The sequence below is a fragment of the Thalassophryne amazonica genome, chromosome 3 (assembly GCF_902500255.1).
Source record: "Thalassophryne amazonica chromosome 3, fThaAma1.1, whole genome shotgun sequence".
NCBI classification, from domain to species: Eukaryota; Metazoa; Chordata; class Actinopteri; order Batrachoidiformes; family Batrachoididae; genus Thalassophryne; species Thalassophryne amazonica.
The window spans coordinates 65,511,398-65,533,622 of NC_047105.1; the positions used below are offsets into that span (position 1 = coordinate 65,511,398).

At 40.1% G+C, this 22,225-nt stretch overlaps 1 protein-coding gene across 4 annotated transcripts in view; it reads left to right on the forward strand.

Annotated features, from left to right (window-relative positions):
- Positions 1 to 22,225, forward strand: part of LOC117506914 (AMP deaminase 2-like) — an 85,703-nt gene that overhangs the window by 62,259 nt on the left and 1,219 nt on the right. For all 4 annotated transcript variants that reach the window (XM_034166590.1, XM_034166593.1, XM_034166591.1 and 1 more), the window contains 16 exons: positions 7,484 to 7,614; positions 8,322 to 8,452; positions 10,083 to 10,151; positions 11,379 to 11,490; positions 11,628 to 11,814; positions 13,130 to 13,271; positions 13,367 to 13,456; positions 13,570 to 13,699; positions 14,757 to 14,951; positions 15,646 to 15,777; positions 15,891 to 16,054; positions 17,270 to 17,396; positions 17,494 to 17,657; positions 18,487 to 18,607; positions 20,064 to 20,237; positions 20,348 to 20,458. In XM_034166590.1, coding sequence (XP_034022481.1) covers positions 7,484 to 7,614; positions 8,322 to 8,452; positions 10,083 to 10,151; positions 11,379 to 11,490; positions 11,628 to 11,814; positions 13,130 to 13,271; positions 13,367 to 13,456; positions 13,570 to 13,699; positions 14,757 to 14,951; positions 15,646 to 15,777; positions 15,891 to 16,054; positions 17,270 to 17,396; positions 17,494 to 17,657; positions 18,487 to 18,607; positions 20,064 to 20,237; positions 20,348 to 20,458 — 2,180 coding nt within the window. The remainder of the gene's footprint in view (positions 1 to 7,483; positions 7,615 to 8,321; positions 8,453 to 10,082; positions 10,152 to 11,378; positions 11,491 to 11,627; positions 11,815 to 13,129; positions 13,272 to 13,366; positions 13,457 to 13,569; positions 13,700 to 14,756; positions 14,952 to 15,645; positions 15,778 to 15,890; positions 16,055 to 17,269; positions 17,397 to 17,493; positions 17,658 to 18,486; positions 18,608 to 20,063; positions 20,238 to 20,347; positions 20,459 to 22,225) is intronic.

Below are 22,225 nucleotides of genomic sequence, written 5' to 3' on the forward strand. Positions count from 1 at the left end.
GCGAAAAAAAAAAATCACATCAGAAATTAGTCCAGCTTTTTTTTCCAACTTCCTGCCAACAGTCGCCAAACAGCACACTCGATTTGTTTTGTGTGTGCGTGCACGATCACGTGTGTACTCGTGCACGAGGACGTGCATGCGTGCAGGATCATGCATGCGCACGCTCGATCACGTGTGCGGGCGTGCACGAGGACGTGTGCACCTGTGTGCAAACGTATGGAACCAAATTTGCACTCTGAATGGAACCAAGCTGCACTCTTAAAAATGAATGAATGAATTTATTTGGCACACAGACTCAACAATAACAAAAAACTGATACACAAGACAATTCCAGTGACGTGTGACCAAAAATACTGTGTAACACAAATGGGATGAATTAATCCATGTCATGTGACATACAAAGCACCAATCAAATGACAAGGATCCACTCAGCCGTTTTTGTTATATATATATATATATATATATATATATATATATATATATATATGGCCCTGTCCCACTGGCATTTAGGAGGATCTGTGTATGGATTGCGCACAAAATTGGCTCATATTCGCTTAACATCCGCAATATGAGTGAAACATGCTTGTATGAGTCAGCCTACACCTGCAGAGGCACGTTTTTCCGTTTCCAGGATTTTTCAGCTGCACAAAATTTTGGCTGCGGATGACATCCGCCTTACATACTCAATACATACACAAATATACTCAATCTATGCACTGTATATTCGCCGTCATCTGCTGATATCTGCAACTGACAGGGATTTGTGGCTTAGCAGCGGACTGGGACAGTGTGTAAAACGGATATTTTACGTGCCCATCATGTCCACATCACAAACTAAAATAAGTTGTAGCGACTGCATACAGATTGGCCACGAATAAAACGTTTTTATTACGTCTGCTTTGCAAATCAGATGCGCTGTGTTCACAGCTGGACACCGTTCTTTGTTCTACCGGCTGCCACGCGCTCTGCACTGGATGCTGCCTATATAAAATAATTATTTTGAGGCGGATTAATCATTTTATTCTGCAAATTGCCTGTTGAAAATGGCTCTAATCACCTCCTGAATCACAGAGGATGCTGCAGCTGCACCGTTCGCGCGCGTGCATGAACGGCTCCAGCTGCTGAAAGCATTTTGAGCCATCTAAAAAGGTAATTATTTGACTTGTTTACATTGTCAGGGCTTGACAAAACAGTTGCGTGTTTTTTCTTTCTTGTCTGCAGCTGTTACAGTATTTATTCCTATGTTTATAACAGATTTAACTTCTTGTTATAATTGTTCAGACGAGCTGCGCTCTGATGCTATCCGCTGACGTCACCACTCGCCCTGTTCACTGCTTGTTTACTCCAATCAACTTGTCCAAGTCCAGCAAATGCTCCAGAGGCTGTATTGTTGGTGTGAATATTGATGCCGACGGCCCGACTGTGCTTCATTTATGACCGCAATGCAGATGCCGTGCATGCGCAACACGTGTGCGATGCATCATAATACACCCGTAATACTGCCGTGATAATCTCAATTGTCTGATCCATTTCCTCACTCCATGCTTTATACAACCGTGATTGTTCATCATATATTTGCTATGTATTATTAATATATCCGTAATTCATACTGGGACATTTGTCATTTTTGGCCATTTTTGTTGCGGACGACAACAAATGCCCGTACTTTGTGTACTCAATTCATGCGCAATTAATCCTCTCCCCAGTGGGACCGGGCCCTAAGATGAAACCAATCAGTGTTTTGAGCTAGTAGTCACTTTTAGCTCTCATGCAATTAGTATTCAATCATTCAGTTAAGGCATTCCTGTACTATGTGCTTTAAGACTCAGCAGTAGTAGAGCGTGACACTCGCGCTCTTTAAGACTTTTATAGCCTGTGACACAATATGATGCCAGTTTTAGCCGTGTGGAAATATGTTCTCTGTTCTTTCTGAACTTTGTAGCATTGGAACGAAACAGCAGTTGTCAGTGATAGTCACAAGCCTGACGCAGTGCCAACAGTAGCATTGGTTACAAAAGGGAATGAGCGCACCACTCCCAAAGCTGTAGACCTAAGAGTGAGCCATAGCCAAGGAATTACTACATGTGCAAATGACTGTGGTTCTTTTAAATTATAGTTCTCTTTAAGCTAAATTTATGCCTGTTTTTCAACAGTTTTTAGAAATCAGTAAGGCTGATTTTTCTCTGTGTAACATTTAGGAGTCAGTATTTCATGTTTTGAGACATTTATCTATGTGTTCTGTGCAGTCTGCGTCCAACAAGTTTGAAGTATTGAAATCCCCCTCTTTGTATGGTCTATAGTTGTCTCAATTCAGGGGCTGCATCCTTTGAAGGCTGCGTTCTGTAAAGATCTTCCGACATCATGGAGGCCGAGCCAGCTGTTCTGAAATGAGTGTGTCTAGCCCATGGTGGCATTTACAACTGCGCAATTAGCTTGTCCTGGCCCTGCCCCTTGCCACCTAGCAATCTTGACAGCTGCATGTGACAAGCTCTGAGTTTTGTATTTCTTATGCAAGATTTTTTTGTGTGTTGAAAGGAGAAACTATTTGATATCATGAATGCTTTTTTGTTTTGTTTTTGTAGACAGTATTGTTTATTTGATACATTTGAGTGTATTTTATACCCTTTTGATCCCAGCCAAGGAAGCCTTTGTTTTGTACAACATGTTTGCATATGATTTAAGAGTTGTGAAACATTCTTCAATACCAAAGACACTGTTCTTCCTGCTCAGACTGTGCAGGTCAAGGCATAGCCAGAGGCGAAACAGGACGGAGCCCCCCACCCCCTGCCAAACACCCTTAGAGTTAAGGTCCACTTTTGAAGACTTTTTTTTTTTTTTTTTTTTACATATACTAGTACTAATAATAATAATAATTTATAACAACTAAAATGCTTAATCAGTATTACTCTGTGTCTTAGTTAGTTTTACAATTCTGCAGTAAGTTGAACTGATGAGCCATATAAAAATATGTTTACTTACTTACTTAGTTTCAACTTTCTTCATAGCTAAAGTGTGATGTGAAACATTCATTTATTTATTTATTTTAATCAATGTCTAATGTACAGCACAACTAAGTCTGTTTTGGGTTCCAGCTTTAAAATCAGGTCACTTAGGGTTAGGGAAGCTGTACATATGAAAATGATTAATGGTGTTGGGGTTAATCATTTATACTAACACAATACATGTTAATCAGTATAAATAACTATTAAATGCTGGGTTACACGCCAACACCACACACTACAATTTATGCAAGCATGTAATTAAATTTTTATAAGCAATATTATGCACATAAATGTATCAATATTGTGATACATATCTTAGTGACTTTTGCAAGCACCTAGTGTGGTGCTTGCAATAATACAAAAAACCCCTCTAAAACATCGACTGTATTATCCTGAGTATAACTCATGTTTTCTTTTTTGTTTTGGTTTTGCTTTTTTTTTTGCTAGTGTTAGCAGAGGATGGTTATGGCGCAGCGTTTAACAAAAAGACATGAAACACAGCATACACTTTTCTCTTTGTGTCATCCACCTGGGCAGTGGCACACCCACACTTTATTATTTTCACGTGTGTCAAATTAGCGAGGTCACATGACAGGAAGCCGTGTGATAGGCTGCACAACAAGCCAATAACAAATGGGAGCACCAAAATACAAAAGTCAACACCCCCACTTGCTCACATTTGAATGAGTCTCTTTTTATGGATTCAACATAAACAGTTCATACACCAAACATAAACATTTCATATTTCATTAACTTCAGCTTCGTTGCTGGTTTGGTCAGTATATCTGCAACCATATTGTTAGTTGGACAGCATTCCAGGCTAATTTTGCCTTCATTTAACACAGATCTCACAAAATTATATTTAATATCTACATGTTTACACCTTTGCCTGTACACAGGATTTTTGGCTAAGGCTATGGCACTCTGATTGTCTTCATAGAACTTAGATACATATTTGAGACCATCAGTGTTAAATAACAGCTGTTCCAAATACAAGCATTCCTGTATAGTAGCAGCTAAAGCCATGTATTCCACTTCACATGTGGATAATGCTACAGTAGGCTGTCTTTTCATCTTCCATGAAACTAAAGGACCATTTTCATTCAGGCTAATGCAGTATTCAGTAGTACTTCGCCAATCTGTTACATCGGTGGCCCAATTTGCATCGCTATATGCATGTATTAGATTCTCTTTAGCACATTTCTTAAAGAGCAATTTTTTTGTTTTGTGTTCCTTTCAAATACCTAAAAACATGCTTGACTGTATTCCACTGTTGTACAGTTGGATTTGTAAAATAGCTTACTTATAACAAAGCTTAAATCTGGCCTTGTACATGTTGCCAAGTAAATTAAGCTACCTACTGCCTCTCTGTACATTTTAATATCACTCATAACCTCAGCATTGTCAGTGTAGTTAAGTTTTTGCTGACGACGAGTAGCTCTTGGCTTACAGTTTTGCATGTCAAACCTTTCAAGATATTTGCATTGTGACATTTTAATATAGTCAACATCTTGCTCAAAATCAATACCAAGAAAGTGTGTTAGTTGTCCTAAATCTTTCATCTTAAAATTTGATGTGAGCATCTCTTTTACATCTTTGAGAGTATTCTTATCACTGGCAGCAATAATCGGATCATCAACCCATATGATTAGAAACACCTTTTTAGTGTCAGTAACATTTGTGTATACACAATAATCTGCAGGGTTTTGAACAAACTTGTTTTCACAGATATTCATGTAACATTTTGTTCTAATTTCTGCCAGACTGTTTAAGTCCATACAAAGATTTTTCCAGTCTATACACAAGTCTTTCATCTTTCTGAGATTTCACCTCATAACCTTCTGGTTGTTCAATATAGAGTTCACACTCTATTGGTGCATGTAAATATGCGGTTTTACATCCATCTGGTGAACAATCAAATTTTCTTCTGCCACTTTTTGCAATAACACTCTTATGCATGTCATGTTAGCAGTTGGTGAAAAGGTTTCATTGTAGTTCACACCTTTCTTTTGACTGTAACCTTTGGCAACATATCACGCCTTATATTTGTCTGATCCATCATTATTATTCTTCATTGCATAGACCCATTTACCCTCCACTACAGCTTTGCCTGCAGGTAGGTTGGTCAGGGTAAAGGTCATATTCTCTTTTAATGAATGCATTTCCTCATCCATTGCTGTAATCCATTCTTTTGCATTCACTGATGTTACAGCTTCTTTATAAGTTTGAGGCACATTACACATCAGTCTGTAACAATAGTCAATGTTAGTTAAATCATCATCAATGCCACAAACATAGTCATTTAGATAAGCTGGTATTTTTCTCTCTCTGACAGGATATCGTTCCTGTTCAGGTTAATCTTTTTGCTTGTGGCTAATACACACCACTGGGTCATTTCCTGTGGGCAGTTCATGGTCAATTACCAGGAGTGCTTTCTGAATTTACATCTGGCACATTGTTTGCTCTGGGATTAATTCTAACTACAAAATCATCATCATCATCATCCAAAGTCACATTTGTCTGTTTTCATTCTAGATACAAATTCCACTAGTTTGTGTTTCTGTATTTTCTTGCTGCTAGGATAGTATACCATATAGGCTGGACTCTTTTTATTATATCCAACAAAAATACCTTTCTCACACCTTGAGTCCAGTTTTCCTTTGTCATGTTTGTAAGTGTAACACACACATCCAAACATCTGGATTCTAGATATGTTTGGCTGTCTGCCTGTTAGCCTGAAGTAGGGTGTCTGCTTAGTGTAGTTGTTAAAACACCTACAGTAGTGTTCAGAATAATAGTAGTGCTATGTGACTAAAAATATTAATCCAGGTTTTGAGTATATTTCTGATTGTTACATGGGAAACAAGGTACCAGTAGATTCAGTAGATTCTCACAAATCCAACAAGACCAAGCATTCATGATATGCACACTCTTAAGGCTATGAAATTGGGCTATTAGTAAAAAAAAAAAGTAGAAAAGGAGGTGTTCACAATAATAGTAGCATCTGCTGTTGAAACAAACTCAAAACCATTATAATTTACATATTCCAATGGTGGCAAAACGGGATCCAAAATTATTTGAGTGCATACGGGGGAACCTCAAGATGGATCTGGCACCACAAAGCCTGCTGGTATGACCTGCACGTGCCAAGTATTATAATGTTGAATGAGGAACACAGTGCTCTGGTCCCATGTTTGCCATCCAGATGTTTGGACATCAGACAGTCTGCAGCGCCTTTTATGGCCGTCTGATGGCAGTCTGTATCATCTGCCTGTTGTCTACATACGCTTTGGATGCCATCGTGCAGGTGTGGACAAGGTACTTCAGATGTGTTCTGACAGGGCTGGCCACGCCTCTTTTCCTCCCGACTGCGTTGGACTATGACAATATTTGCTGTATTGGACATGGTTCCTCCACATTCTAGCTATGTGTGACAGGGCTTAAAGCATTGTTTGTGTTATAAATAAATAATGCACTGGCTTTTCAAACATTTCATTGTGTTACACATTTACCTCACATATGATTTTGTGTCTGTTCAGTGTTTTGTGCCTCCTTTAGTGACATCAGTTAGCTTGTTAGCTATGCTCCGTGTGCCTTATAATTAAATATGTGGTGATTAAATTCATTTTTGCTTCTTGTTGCTTCCATGCGACTTATACTCCAGTGCGACATACAGGTTTTTTGTTTGGTTTTTTTTTGTTTTTTTCTTCTCTTAAAGAGGTATGTTTGGACAGGTGCGACTTATATACTCCAGTGTGATTTATACTCCGGAAAATACAGTATATAAAAATATATTGAATAACAAGTCAAACTCAAAAGAAAAATGTTTTTAGAAAAATATTTGTTACAGCATTTTATTATTATATTTTGTGTGGGGGTGGTGGCCAAGTGGTTAATGTACTTGGTTTCAGTGCAGAAGGTTCCGGGTTTAAATCCCACCCCTACCACGTTTCTCCATGTAATATGGAGTCGCATCAGGAAGGGCATCCAGCGTAAAACCTGTGCCAAGTCAACATGCAGATTCACCTTGGATTTGCTGTGGCGACCCCGAGTGCAAAACAAGGGAGCAGCCGAAGGGACTTACTTTTATTTTATTATTATTGGCAGGGGTGGTGGCTACACGCTTCAGTGCATTCCTTTCCACAGTGGAATGTTCCCGGTTCAAGATCACCTCTGCCTATTCTCCATATAATGTGGAGTTGTGACAGGAAGCGCATCTGGTGTAATACCTTTGACAAATCAACATGCAGAGCCACCTCCGAACCATTGTGGCAACCCCAAGTGAAACAAGGGAGAAGCTTAAGGGAATTATTATTATGCCTTGTATTGATTTCTGTGTTATTTGTGCTTTGGTGAAACAACGGCCAGTTAAGGTCAGTTTAAAAAAACAAACTACTCTTGGGCATTGGTGTAGAGATATGTATTTTTTTGTGAGTGCTCTTTCATTATTGTAAACTGTAACTGTGTGAATATCCCCACAGATCTGTGTAGTGTGTTTGGTCCAAAGCCCTTAAAGCCCCAACAATCCCTCCCAGGGACACCTGTTTCTCAGACGCATTTCCCAATCGACCTACGAACATCCATGGAAGAAAAGTACAAAGAGATTGCTGAGGTAAGAACCAAAGACGAACATTGTTGCTTCACAGTAAACACAGAAACTTAAATCTGGCCTTGGGTCAGCATCCTGTTTTGAGCATGTCACTTTTTGTCTGTGGGAGTGTATGTCAGTCTGAAAGGGGGAACACTTGTGATTCAATTACAAAGCAGCCGTGGACTATTTTTAGCTGTTTAGATCAGCTAGAGACACCTGTTTGAAATTGCTAATTATAAAACTACAGATTATTGCATTTGTAAGTTTATGAGCTACTAAACTCAAAGTTGCTTCTACTTGAAGTCCTACATAAGCTGTTATGCCAGTACTTATCCCTGGATTTTGTAGCAGGAAGCAGATGAGCATCTTCTACTCCTCGGATGGGACAGCAGTCCATTGCAGGTTACTTCCCCAGTCTAGGCTGGTACTCATTTACAGACGGGTAGACACGGGACACTTGGAAAAGAGATTTTTAATCTCATTGGTCTTTGTTGTTGTTGTTTTTTGTTTATTTGTTTTTTTACTCCTTCCATCCATCTATCCATTTTCTTCCGCTTTATCCGGAGTCGGGTCGCGGGGGCAGCAGCTCAAGCAAAGCTGCCCAGACCTTTTTCCTCCTGGTTTTAAAAAAAATATTGCATTTAGTTTTTACTGCATATAGTGTGGTGTGTGGAAAATAACCTTTGTTTTTGTTTTTGTGTGTGTGTGTGTGTGTGTGTTTGCACCAGGAGCTGTTCACTTTCAGCATGGCAGACAGTGAGATGCGTAGTGCTCCTTATGAGTTTCCGGAGGACAGCCCCATTGAACAGCTAGAAGAGCGACGGCATCGCCTGGAGAGGCAAATCAGCCAGGACATTAAGTGAGGAAATGCAAACACATGATGCGCAAATTTTGTAAAATATATTCTGTACATTAGCTCATATAAACACGTGCACTCATACTTATTGATCCCCCACCCCTCCGTGCCAGTTTGCAGGCTAACAAGCACCATTAATCTTCTAACTGGGCTAGCCAACAGTTGGCATAGGTCTTTTGTATCATGCCTGAATAGATCCTTGTCATTTGATTGGTGGTTTGCATGTCACATGATATGGATCATTCGTCCCATTTGCCATTGTGTTCCTTTGACCATGCAAATTTTGTTCCATTTACCGTGCAATTTTGGTTTCATATGTTTTATACCATTGCATGGCACCGCCACCGTACATGCTCACACTAGTAGCGATGGCGCTTAGCTTAAAAACAGACATGGTGGGGTGTGTTTTATTAACGATGCTTATTCTTGTAACACAAAAAGACAAATTGACTAAGCCATCTGCATTTGATTGGACGTCTCTACCTGTAGTGCAAGCGCTGTTGGATTAAGAGCTGTACAAACTTTTGTCATGATTTTTCACTGGACTGAGGAAAGCAGATGGCAGTCTGTACATGAAGAAGTCAATACATGCCATCAGGTACGGATTACATTGTCAAGATTGTTAGGCGTTATATAAAACAAATCATGGATGTTTTTCCATTCATGCAATGCAGTGATGAAAGTTTTCCGGAAATTCACGCGTTATTTTGAATAGCATACATCAGAATCCATTAATGCTCCACACCCAAATTGTAGGTAGCGGTAATGCACCGTGCTGGTTTGCAAACCACCAATAAACTTGAAAGAAGAAGGGTTATTTTTGTTTTCCTGGTACACATCGGATTTAGTCTGTGGTCTGTCTTCATGATGTTTGTAAAATTGTTTGGAAATGTCTGTGATGAGATGGCACAGTGGATATTAAGTCTCATGTTTTCACTTCCTGATCCGAGATAATGTAACGTGGCGCCGCTCAACCACACGAGCAGTGAATGAGAGACGCCGTTACAGATTTTACAGTAAACTCCGCGTCGTGGATGAAACGTTCTGCTGTGGGAGACTAAAGTTCATCATTAATAAATTCAAATTGGGCTGGTTTGACCAAAAGGACTTTTTTTAATCATCATTTATATGGAAAAGCTAACACCCTCGGTAAGTCTTTGATTTTATTATATTGTGTTTTTATATTATCACTGGCAATGGATAAGAATATTTCATTTAGTGAAAGATGGAAAGTTCCATTTCAACTCGGCTCCCTTTCATTGAATGGAACATTCCATCTTTCACCTCATGAAATATTCTTACCATTGCACTCATATTCATTATTTGTATAATATTGCATGATCGTGTTGCATCCTCTTCAACACATACTTTGATAAGGAGGCGGGTTGTGACATGGTTGTCACGGCAGTGCCATTCACACCACTAAGCTGATCCTGATATTCCCTTACAAATCTGTCTTGACGTTGTTTTCTTTGTCACCCTGATCGTCTATTATCTCTTTAATTTGTGTTGTGCTGCACATTTTTTGAATCTATGCTTGAGCATATGGTGTGCTTAATATCTTCTCACACCCTCTGCCCATCTGGCCGCTGACCTGCCTATGCTATCCTGTGCCACTGCATCTCACCCCAAGGCTTGAGCCAGAGATCTTACTCCGCGCAAAACAGGACTTCATGAAAATCGACAGTGCTGCGGATCTGGAGTGAGTGAGCTCTGCTTCAGTTCTGAACATTTTCTCACACACATATATATATTTAGTATTTAATTGTAATTACTCATTTCAGTTTATTTTATTTTCATCCGTCATTTAGTGTGGAGTATTTTAGATGCTGCAGAAGGTTAAGTGCTCTTCTTTAAAACCATAGATAGTCTCTTCTACTGTCATGATAGATGAAAGAAATGTACGAGCGAATGTATTCTTTTGTTTTTAAGTCTCTAAATATATGAGCAAGGCTAATAACAGCATTTTCATTTTTTAACTGTGACTTCTATATGATGAATGACAGTATGGATTTCTTGTTATTGAGGTGAATGCCGTGAAAGACTGAGAACTTGTTTGATACAGATACTGTGATACATGTTAAAAGCATTTACCATCTATGCAGTCACATAACCTCCTGTCTTGGTTTCCAGAGATAATATTTGCAAATGTAAGCAGACCTGATTGTGTAGTCAGATGGTGCAGATGACATTTACTTCAGCTTCCATAAAGAGAGCCTGAAGGATGCTGCAGCAGTTAAGCTACTACATTAGAGTGGCTAGATGGAAACCAATTCAATCCACCTGTTGTTTGATTTGCCACACTTAAGAGATTCCATAGTTATGGGGTAAAACAGACACTGAAGAGAGCCTCTTCATCTATAGTATCATCAGGTTTTTGGAACAGTGAAATTAACTGCAACGGAATACTTAGTTTGATGAATAGTCTTTTATATTTTGACAGCTGATGGAAGCAGTCTCATAAACATTCATAACAATTCAAATAGAAAACTGCACCCCAAATCCTGCCCCACGGCATACAGATTTAGAGATAATTTTGTGGGGAGATGGCCTTCTGGTCAGAGCAGCTGCCCAGCTTTGTGTACACCTGATCCTGCTAGATCTCAGAAGTGAAGCAGAGTAGGGTCATCATGAGCACTTGGCTGGATGACCTCTTAGGAAGACCAGTGGCTGTGCATGTTTCTTCAAGGATAACTGGAGTTGAGTGATTAAGGGCATCCAGCAAGTTGTGCCATGTCGCAGTGTACAAAATCAAAATCAGTCTGGCTTCTTTCTCCCACCTCCTGATCTGCATTACCTTGAGCTTCATTAATTTTTTTCCCCTTATTTCTTTTTACCTCCTATATTTTCCTTCTGTGGATGTCTTCATTCCTCCTCCTTTTGTTGACTTTTCATTTGCTTTAACACTTTTTTCTCTGAATCTTTTAAGGTTAATGATAGAGAAGAGTATCGACACTGTTGATGATGGCTTTAAAGAACAGGAAATGCCACTGGAGCGAGAGTACCAGCGGGTTTCAATATCTGGAGAGGAAAAGTGTGGCGTAAGCAGGAGATTTTTATTTAAATTTTCTTGAATGATATATAAAGTTTTCACAATAACATGGTAAAATAATCTCCATGGCAGTCTGTTGTTGGACTGATTTGTAACTCTCGCTTTGATTTTAAATCTTCTTCCCAGGTACCCTTCACTGACCTCGTAGATGCAGCCAAGTGTGTGGTGAAGGCATTATTCATTCGAGAGAAGTACATAAACCGATCCTTGCAAAGCTTTTGTAAGACCACAGCTCACTTCTTGCAGGAACTTGGGTTGAAATCTGAGGATGTGGCAATCTGTGATGATATTATAGAGACTCCTATAGACAATGGTATAATGCACACACAAAAATACATATGTTACTACAACCCCAATTCCAATTAAGTTGGGGCACTGTTAAATGTAAATAAAAACAGAATACAATGACTTGCAAATCCTCTTCAACCTATATTCAATTGAATACACCACAAAGACAAGATATTTAATGTTCAAACTGATAAACTTGATTGTTTTTGTGCAAATATTTGCTCATTTTGAAATGGATACTTGCAACACGTTTCAAAAAAGCTGGGACAGTGGTATGTTCCACTGTGTTACATCACCTTTCCTTCTAACAACACTCAGTAAGCGTTTGGGAACTGAGGACACTAATTGTTGAAGCTTTGTAGGTGGAATTGTTTCTCATTCTTGCTTGATGTACGACTTCAGTTGTTCAACAGTCCGTTGTCTGTTTTATTTACATTTTACACAACGTCCCAACTTCATTGGAATTTGGGTAATGATAATCTATAGTAAGGGATTATAGCCACCTTAGATTCATCTGTTCAGGGCAGCACAGTGGCTTAGTGGTTAGCATTGTTGCCTCACAGCGAGAAGGACCCAGGTTTGCGTCCGGTATGGTCCTTTCTGTGTTGTTTGCATGTTCAGGTGCGTTCCCTCTGGGTGCTCTGGCTTTCTCCCACCTCCAAAGACATGCATGCAGGTTAGGTGAAATGGCTCTAAATAGACCATAGGTGTGTTTGAATCTGTTTGTCTATATGTCAACCCTGCGATAGATTTGCATCCTGTCCAGGATGTGCCTCTCACCCAGTGAACACTGGGATAGGCTCCAGCTTCCCATGACACTAATTTAAATAAACAAGTTCAAAGAAATGGATTGATGACCTCATCTGATCTGCCTTTGTATGCCTTAATTGTGTCGAGTCCCTCTAACTTTAATTGGTTCCATTACTGGTTGAGAAGGATTCAGTTCCATGACCAAATTTTGTGTAATCTTGGGGAAGTTTGGGGGGAGGTCATTGGAGCCTATCCCTGCAATCTTTCAGCATACATGACAAAATATAAATGTCCTACCTGAATGATGAAAAGGGCTCATGCATGCAGGAAGTAAATGTTAAGACACAGTTCTCTAAAGTTGCAAGTTAAAAATGCTGCCAGACTTCTCTATTTGGGTATACTGATGAGGAAACTCAACATGACCTGGTAACAAGCACGGAACAATAAATGCAGTGGGAAACACTCCCTCTATGCCTTTGTAATATTTTAGTTTAGCATTAAATAAACCAACATGTTCTGAATAGTTGCTATATTACTGTTTTTGGGAGGTCAAAGCTGTTACTTTGTCTGTATGTGTCCTGCTTTCCCAGATGTTACCGTCCACCCACCTGTTTCAGAAACACACCCTTATGAAAATTTAGACCCCAAGAACATGCCGCCAGACGCAGGATATGGTTCCAAGATGGTGGATGGAGTAATCCATGTCTACACCAAGAAAAGTCCCATGGACAAGTATGCATCTACCTGTGGCATGACATAGCCTCAGTTAAACGTGCTAATTGTTTTTCATAATTAGAATTTGGCTTTTGGTCTGATCTCTTTTGCAGTAGCACAGAGCTGGACCTGCCCTACCCTGACTTGAAGGAATATATTGCTGACATGAATGTTATGATGGCTCTGATTATCAATGGACCTGTGTGAGTTTTCTTTTGACAGCACCAGTGCACATACGGTACCTGTTTTCAGCTCATTGTATTATTCTGTATTTAAAGTGGTACTTTTGTTTCTGTTGAACATGTGATGTTTACAGGAAGTCTTTTTGCTACCGCCGCCTCCAGTACCTAAGCTCAAAATTCCAGATGCACATCCTCCTGAATGAGATGAAGGAGCTGGCAGCTCAGAAGAAGGTTCCACACAGAGATTTCTACAACATACGCAAGGCACGAGTCTGCAAATGGCAGCTTTGGCTTACTCAGCTGATTTTAAGAGTCGCTCTGTTAATCTTAGTTGTCAGTACTGGTGATTGTTAGCATAATGATAAATCTGCAAAAATTCTGAATTTTAATTATGTTGCTCAGCTTGCCCCGATGCAAACAGCAGAAGGGTAGCTGAGCTGTGGCACAAGTCAAATAAAGTCTGGGAGCCTGTGCTGGATCTGCCTTGGGTCCTGAATGGACACCTTCCAGGCAGAGGTAAATGCAAAATGTTTACATTGTAAAGTCTGTAGTATTCATTTGGACATGGGTTCAGCGGGAGTTACACAAGGGCTGCCTCTCACATCTGCAAAAGAGAATTTTATTATACCCCTGCAAATAATTATTTTTTTTATTTTGCTTGTTTTTTGTGCTTGGAGGAAAAATAACCCTGGTTTGACACCTTCAAGGGGAAATAATTTGACTTTTGTGTTTAAACAATACATAGTATAATTTTGACATTGTTGTGTAACTCCTCCTAAGCCACTTTATGGATTTCAGTGATATTTCACACAATGTCAAGGTGAGCACAAATGAAAATAATTCTCTCCAACATCTTCAGTGAGAGATGATTGGATTTTTGAATATATTTGGATCGTACTATGATATTGACTTTGTGTATGCAAATCCCCTTAAACTGCTTTATGAGTATGACTAAAACTAAAACAGTGGAAGCACACCATGTCAAGATGTTCTTGAAGGAAAATCATTCTGGTGTGATGTCTTTAAGGGTGACAAATAGACTTTTACTTTTTAAAACTACATCATATTTGTAAATGACTTGTAGAAATGGACGTGCTTGGCCTATTCAGTATAGAGGTTGACTATTTTGTTAATTCAGGTGTTTCAAAAGACTTAATACCATTGCTATATAATCCATGAAAGCAACTGGTGTAATTGGCGGTGAGGGGAAGGGTGGTAACGTTTTGTGAACTTGCTCACAGATCCATAGTTCTGTTGCATTTCTGTTCGCCCAGCTATAATACGTTTTTCTTGCTGCTGTTCTGCTTCATCTTGCCTTCAGGTAGACACACACATACATGCATCATCCTGTATGAACCAGAAGCACCTGCTGAGATTCATCAAAAGAGCCATGAAGAAGTACCCTGAGGAGATAGTACACATAGAGCATGGGCGTGGTCAGACCCTGAAGGAGGTTTTTGAGAGCATGAACCTGACAGCCTTCGATCTGAGTGTAGACACTCTCGATATGCATGCGGTGAGAAACTGGACCGGTGTCGCTGACTGAACGGTTCCCCCTTAAAAATTGGTCCGCCCTGCCTTCACTGTGCATGAGTCATTCAGAGCTCAGCAGCACATCTGAGTCTGACTCTCCGCCCAAAGTGATCAAAGGGAATCATGTGATTATTAACCATCATATGACAACGTAAAACCTCTTAAATTATTCTGAAGTCAGTTTTAAGTAGAAACAAGGCCTTTTTAAGCAGAAACGAGGCGATAATCGATGAACCGCGGCTGACACTCTGGAATGACATAGGCAATAGCAGCAGCATGTCTACTGCGGCGCTCTGATCACTTCCCTCGTCTTTTATTATGAAATAATGCTGAATTTATGTGGAAATGATTGTTGTAGGAAAGCTTCAGATATCTGTCGCTGAGATAGATGATGACTGGAGTGCAGTTTTAAGCAGAAACGAGGTGATAATCAGTGAACTGCGGCTGACGCTTAGAAATGACGCTGCTGACTCTCCAAAATGACGCATGCACAGTGACGGCAGGGCAGACCAATTTTAGTAGGGACCGTTAGGTCGGTGACACGGCACAATTTTTTTTTTTGCTTTTTTTTTTTTTTTTTATCAAGTAATATTTAGAGAAATGCTAATTATAAGTTCATCTGTGTTTGGTAAAGATACGATATGTAAGTGGGGTTTTTTCCCTTTTGTCTTCATCAGGACCGTAACACGTTCCATCGATTTGACAAGTTCAATGCCAAATACAACCCCATTGGAGAATCCATCCTGAGAGAGATCTTTATCAAGACTGACAACCACATTGAAGGAAAATACTTTGCGCACATAGTAAAGGTGTGAAAATGTGACACGTAGAATAGATCCCCCCCCCCCCCCCCAAAAAAAAACAAAAAAAAACTGACAAGCAGTGCATGCAATGCAGCATTAAACTCTGATTATTTGTGCAGGAGGTAATGGCTGACTTGGAGGAGAGTAAGTACCAGAACTCTGAGCTCCGCCTATCCATCTACGGTCGTTCCAGTGATGAATGGGATAAACTGGCTCAGTGGGCTGTCAAACATTGTGTGTATTCTGATAATGTGCGCTGGCTCGTTCAAATACCCCGCCTTTTGTAAGTACTTCCTCAGGTTCTGTTTTCTTGAAAATAAAAGTTTTCAAACTGCGTGCAGGAGGGAAAGTTATAAACTGGCAGCACCAGATGACTCTTATATTCATAAACAATTTTATCCTGTGCCTGTGGTAGCAAGGACATGTTAACATTGTTTCTCTGATATTGTAATCCTGTGCTGCTGTTATACTTCTGAACATATTCATCTGACATGGCTGAAGGACAGGAATGATTCAACATTGAAAGATGTGGTAATATGAAGGGAATATACTTGCATGGTTGAAACTATTGCCACTTTCTTGTTGCAGGGTTGAACAAAACCTAAATGCAAGAAATAATAATAATAATAAAAAACTCCTTACCTAATGTAAAGATGAAGTCATGACAACATTAAAGAAAACTGCAGTTCACTCCTACAGCTTCCCACAAGTAAATTTTGATAAACTGGCCATAATTTTTTTTTACAAGAATCATAGCGTAAAGATTATAACAAACCATAGTAGTTGTATGTAATCTGATAAAGATATGAATGTATCGGATGTAAGCAACTAAAGTTAAAATGTAAACAGAATTGAGCCCTGTCTTAGAAATCTGTTGCATACATTAAAGCTACAGTGTGTAGGAATTTAGATTTTGTTTGTTGTTGTTGCAGAAATGAACTATAGCTTTCATAACCCTCCGTTAATCAGTGTATAATTACCTATAACAATGAATCAATGTGCTTTTGTGAGCTTGGAATGAGCCCTTCAAATCTACATGGGCACAAGCCCCCTCATGGAAACTGCCATGCTGATGCGGCAGCCCAATGAATACACATTTATGCTGCCTTTAACAGTTTGCAGCATGGCTTTATGACTAAAAATGAAGAATGATGAATCAGTAGGTACTTCCCTGCACACTGTATACTGGTTGCTCGTGCATTTTGGTGAATATATACATATTGTTAATCACAAGAGAAGGCAATGGAGCATGAATTCCATTGCCAAAAAAGTGAGAACATGAAGGGAAACAAAATTGTGACATGCAATGGCATAATGCAATCTGCAACGTCACCACTACATGACACTAAATCGTACACACTGCAGCTTTAAATTTCTTATCGAATTACACAAAATCAGCTGATTTATTTCCTCGTTCTGTGCTGTATGGTTTGAGCCTTGCATTTTTGCAAACACCACTAAGTATTGTGATAGTATCCATTGCGTGTGCTGTTTGCAGTGATGTGTACCACACAAAGAAGCAGCTGGCTAATTTCCAGGAGATGCTGATGAATATCTTCTTGCCTCTGTTCGAAGCCACGATCAACCCCCGCAGCCACCCTGAGCTGCACCTGTTCCTCGAGCATGTCAGTATCGCGACATGACAGTTGCTGCATTTTTAAAGGGTCACACTTTCAGATCATAACTGATTGTTTCTAATTTTTGTGTGTGTCATTTTAACAGCTGGTGGGCTTTGACAGCGTTGACGATGAATCCAAACCTGAGCACCATATTTTCAATCTCGACAGTCCGCTGCCGGTCAACTGGACAGATGAGGACAACCCACCCTACTCTTATTACCTCTACTACACCTATGCCAACATGACCGTCCTCAACCACCTGCGAAAGTGAGCACTTTTAACACATGCTCCTTTTATTATTTTTTTATTATTATTATCATTATTAATATTATTGTCTTGGCAGTGTGTACAGAGTATGTGGGACATTATTTCATCATGCAGCTGCCTGACTGTGTGTCACATTCTTGACACACATTCTTGCAAACAAGCCAAAAATCCCTTTTTCACTTGTATCTGTTTCCGTGACACCACGGCGCTATGTGCCTGGTGCACTCCAGTTTAAAGGAAGAGACAAATCCACTCTGATGGGTTAATATCATGTTTGAACCACAAAATGACCACAAATAATGAGCATGGTAAGCCTAACCAGTGACCAGATTTGCGTTGGTATTTCCTGCCTTTTGAATTTGAATTTATTAGGCACCAATGCTTACAAAAAAATCACTAATTTACAGACCACAAAATCAATACAAAACAAAAGTTACAGGAAGGAAAGAACAAGAAAACAACAGCATAGTGATTATAACTTTAACTAGCATAATGAACTGGCACACTCTTAAAATAGAGGCCACTTTGCATGAAGCATTCTGTCACTGAAGGAGCTGCTCAGTGTCCTGCGTGAAGTGAAATGGAGGAGCTGTTTACATGTTTAAATTTTTAGTGACATATTTTTGCATATTCATGAGAATGTATATATTGCTGTTGTGAATGAAATAACATACTAAGAGCATGCATGGAGATGCTGGTTACAACCTGTAAAGTGTTTTACCTTTCAGTAAATCTCCATTCATTTAAACATAAAGTAATTTACTGAAGAGAAAATTTAAAATGAGGTTTTAAATTTTTTTTTTTTGTCTCCCCCTCTTCCCCCTTACAGGTGTCGAGGTTTCAATACATTTGTGTTCAGACCTCACTGTGGGGAAGCGGGACCAATCCACCACCTGGTGTCTGGTTTCATGTTGTCACAGAACATCTCCCATGGCCTGATGCTCAGAAAGGTGAGCGCAGGAAGTACTGAGCTGCAGGGAAATCGTTGTCATTGTGTTTTATCGTTGCTGGTGGAACATTCAAAATGCCAAGTTTTTTCATAAACTTTTGGTGTTTTCTAAAATTTTGACCTCTTTGAAAGATCTTTCATATCAGTGGAAGCTCATGTCCCTGAGCTAAGGGAATAATGCAGTGTAAATGAATGCCCATTCAATAAAACGTGCATTGAACACTTGGTTTATGTTAAGACTGTATCACAGAAGAGTTAAATTATTACATTAAAGTTCAAGCAGAAAAGGGAAAGATGCAAATTAATGCATCACCCTCATTCTTATGATTGACTTTGACAACAGTGAGCCCTTGTTTGTGACTGGGTCTTCAGACAGGTGGTTCATGTAAATCCAGGCTGCTCGACCTCTGCTGCTGTTTAAGAGTCCAGACATGAAGCTGTGCCAGTGTCACTGTTCAGCAGTTTGCAGATGAAGCAGCCAATGTTGGATGCATCAGGGATGACAGAGAGCAGGAGTACAGGAGCCTAGTGAAGGACTTTGCTGTCTGGTGCCACACAAACCGTCTCCAGCTCAACACCTCAAAGACAAAGGAGCTGGTCATTGACTTTGGGAAGTCCAGACCAAGTCCGCGACCATTTCTGTTCGAGGGAGCTGAGGTGGAGGCTGTGGATTCCTACAAGTACCTTGGGCTGTGGCTAGACAGCAAACTGGACTGGACAACCCACACCAACCACCTGTACAGGAAGGGACAGAGTAGGCTGTACTTTCTGAGGAGGTTGTGGTCGTTTAACATCTGCAGGAAACTCCTATGGATGTTTTACCAGTAGTAGCCAGCATCCTCTTTTACACCATGGTGTGTTGGGGGGAGGCAGCAGCAGCACATCTAAGTAGGACACATCCAGGCTGGACAAACTGATCAGGCAGCTGGCTCTGTGGTTGGCATGAAGCTGGTCTCTCTGGTGATAGTGGCAGAGAAGAGAACACTGGACAAACTGCTGGACATTATTGATGATGCCAGTCACCCTCTGCCCACCGTCATCAGCACCAGAGGAGCCTCTTCAGCCACAGACTGCTTCTTCCCAAGTGCAGGACCAACAGACTGAAAAACTCCTTTATCCCTCAGGTCATCAGACTGTACAACTCCTCACTCGGGGAAGAGTAGTAATAGGAAGACAGAGGATGGGAAGGAGAGGAACAGTAGTAACCAGTAAACCAGTATTGATCAGTATGTCTGGTATTTATATTTGCAAACTGTTTTCTTTTTAACTTTCACTTTTGATACTCTGCGTGCTTCTTATCCTGTCTGCTGCTATACAATGCTGCTGGAACTTCAATTTCCCTGAGGTAGTCTTCCCAAGGGATCAGTAAAGGCCTATCTAATCTAATCTACAGTTCCGGTATCAATGTGGGACTGTGGCATGGACGCCTGAGGTATTTCACTCTCTCTATCTTTCAGGCCCCTGTGCTGCAGTATCTTTACTACCTTGCTCAAGTTGGTATCGCCATGTCCCCGCTGAGTAACAACAGCCTGTTCCTCAGTTACCACCGCAACCCGCTGCCAGAGTACCTGTCCCGAGGACTCATGATCTCTCTGTCCACTGATGATCCCCTTCAGTTCCACTTCACCAAGGTGCTGCTGTACATCTAACATTTGTGTTAGTGTAAAAAGATAATGATAGCTGATGATTTTTCTCTAAATCTTTTAAACTGGCATTTTTCCTGGTGTGTGTTTGACCCCAGGAGCCTCTGATGGAAGAGTACAGCATTGCCACACAGGTGTGGAAGCTAAGTTCCTGTGACATGTGTGAGCTGGCAAGGAACAGTGTCCTCATGAGTGGGTTTTCACACAAGGTAAACTGTTTTCATTGTTTGTTTTTTGGCTCTGATTTTATTATTTATGAGGCAACATGTTTTTTTTGTGTGTGACAGTGTCTGATATATACTTTTCTGTCATGTCCCCAGGCCTGCAAAAATACTATAACCCTTTGAATTCCATTCATCCTCAAAATTTGCAAAATAATCCAAATATTTATCACTCACACAACGTCTCTCTGTGATATTGTTTTCTGTAAATTACATTTGCAAAGGTGGTTTTGTCTTGACAGTGTACCTTACAGCATAGACTGAAGTACATAACAGAAGTGCATTTAGGATTGTGTGCAACTCTAATTTGCCTTTTACAAATCAGATAATCTGCAATTTACTGTGCGCTCAGATTACGCACAGTGTAACGCGCATAGTTACACTGTGCGTAATCTGAGCGCACAGTAAAGTTGGACCCTCCCTAAATTAATCATGGGTCTGTTTTAGTCATAACATAAGCAGGGATTAAAGTTCTCTGTCGCTACTACAGATTTTTTTGTCAATTGGGCTGCCAAAAGGCAGGTTTCTCACTGATTCTGTCCTAACGAAAAACCAGTTGGACAAGATATAAAATTTACGGCATTCATAACGTTCAAAAATCGATTTTAGAATGACGTCTCTGTTTTTGTTTTTTTCCTCCTGCCAGCGAGTCCCTGTATGTTCCTCTGCGTCCTGTCTGCACTCTGTTGCAGGAGGAGGTGGGAGATGTGCTTAAGTGTGTCACAGCGCTGTGACAACCAACACAGTGAGCAGAGGACAGTTTTATAAACAATATTTTTCACCTTTTCTTTAAAAGTTAAACTAAAAACACAGCTTTAGACCCACAGCACATAACAATAAACATTAATGCTTTTTTTTTCCTTCCCAAAATACACCTAAAATGTCTTTCGAGGACGATATAATGTAAAAATACGCTCATAAAACCTTCTTACCTCTTAATCAGGTCACACCTTCCACATAAAGACACACATTCTTGATTGTTCCTGCTCAGACTGCAAACCAGGAGCGCATCCAGATGGAAAGGGGGTGTAGGAGGGACAGGGGGTGCCCTCCGCAACACCCCTTGATTAAAGGTCCACTTTTGAAGACATTTTTCATACTACTACTAATAATAATAATAATGATTTTAACAACTAAAATGTTTAAATTAGTATTACTCTGGGCCTGTGCTTTACTATAGCTATGAGGGGATGTCAATAAGTTTTGAGCCTCGCACATTTTTCACAGTCAGATATTACAATGCGTTACACCTGATCTACATCAATGCCTTAGCTACTTATTTCATGTAGGATCATATTGCTCACTTCAGTTGTTGAGTCATAACACTGTGTGGAAGAGACGTACCCTCCAGTGAAATGGAAAAATCTGTCGTGGCATTCTGCTTCACCAGGAGAATGCACCGGTCCACACCAGCCAGGTTGCCATGGACGCTGTGCGCGAGTGTGGCTATGAACTTCTTCCTCACCCACCCTATTCTCCAGACCTAGCCCCTAGTGACTTCCACCTCTTTCCCAGGATGAAAAAATACCTTCGGGGCCAGAGATTTGAGTATGACAATGAGCTGAGTGGTCCAGTGGAGGGCTGGTTAGGGGACCAAGATATTGAATTCTACCAATCGGGTATCAGTGACTGGCAAACTAGATGGAACAAGTATATGGAATTGGAAGGGGACTATGTTGAAAAATAAAACATTATAAATCCAAATATCTTGCTCTTTCTGTTTGAGGCTCAAAACTTTTTGATATCCTCTCTTAA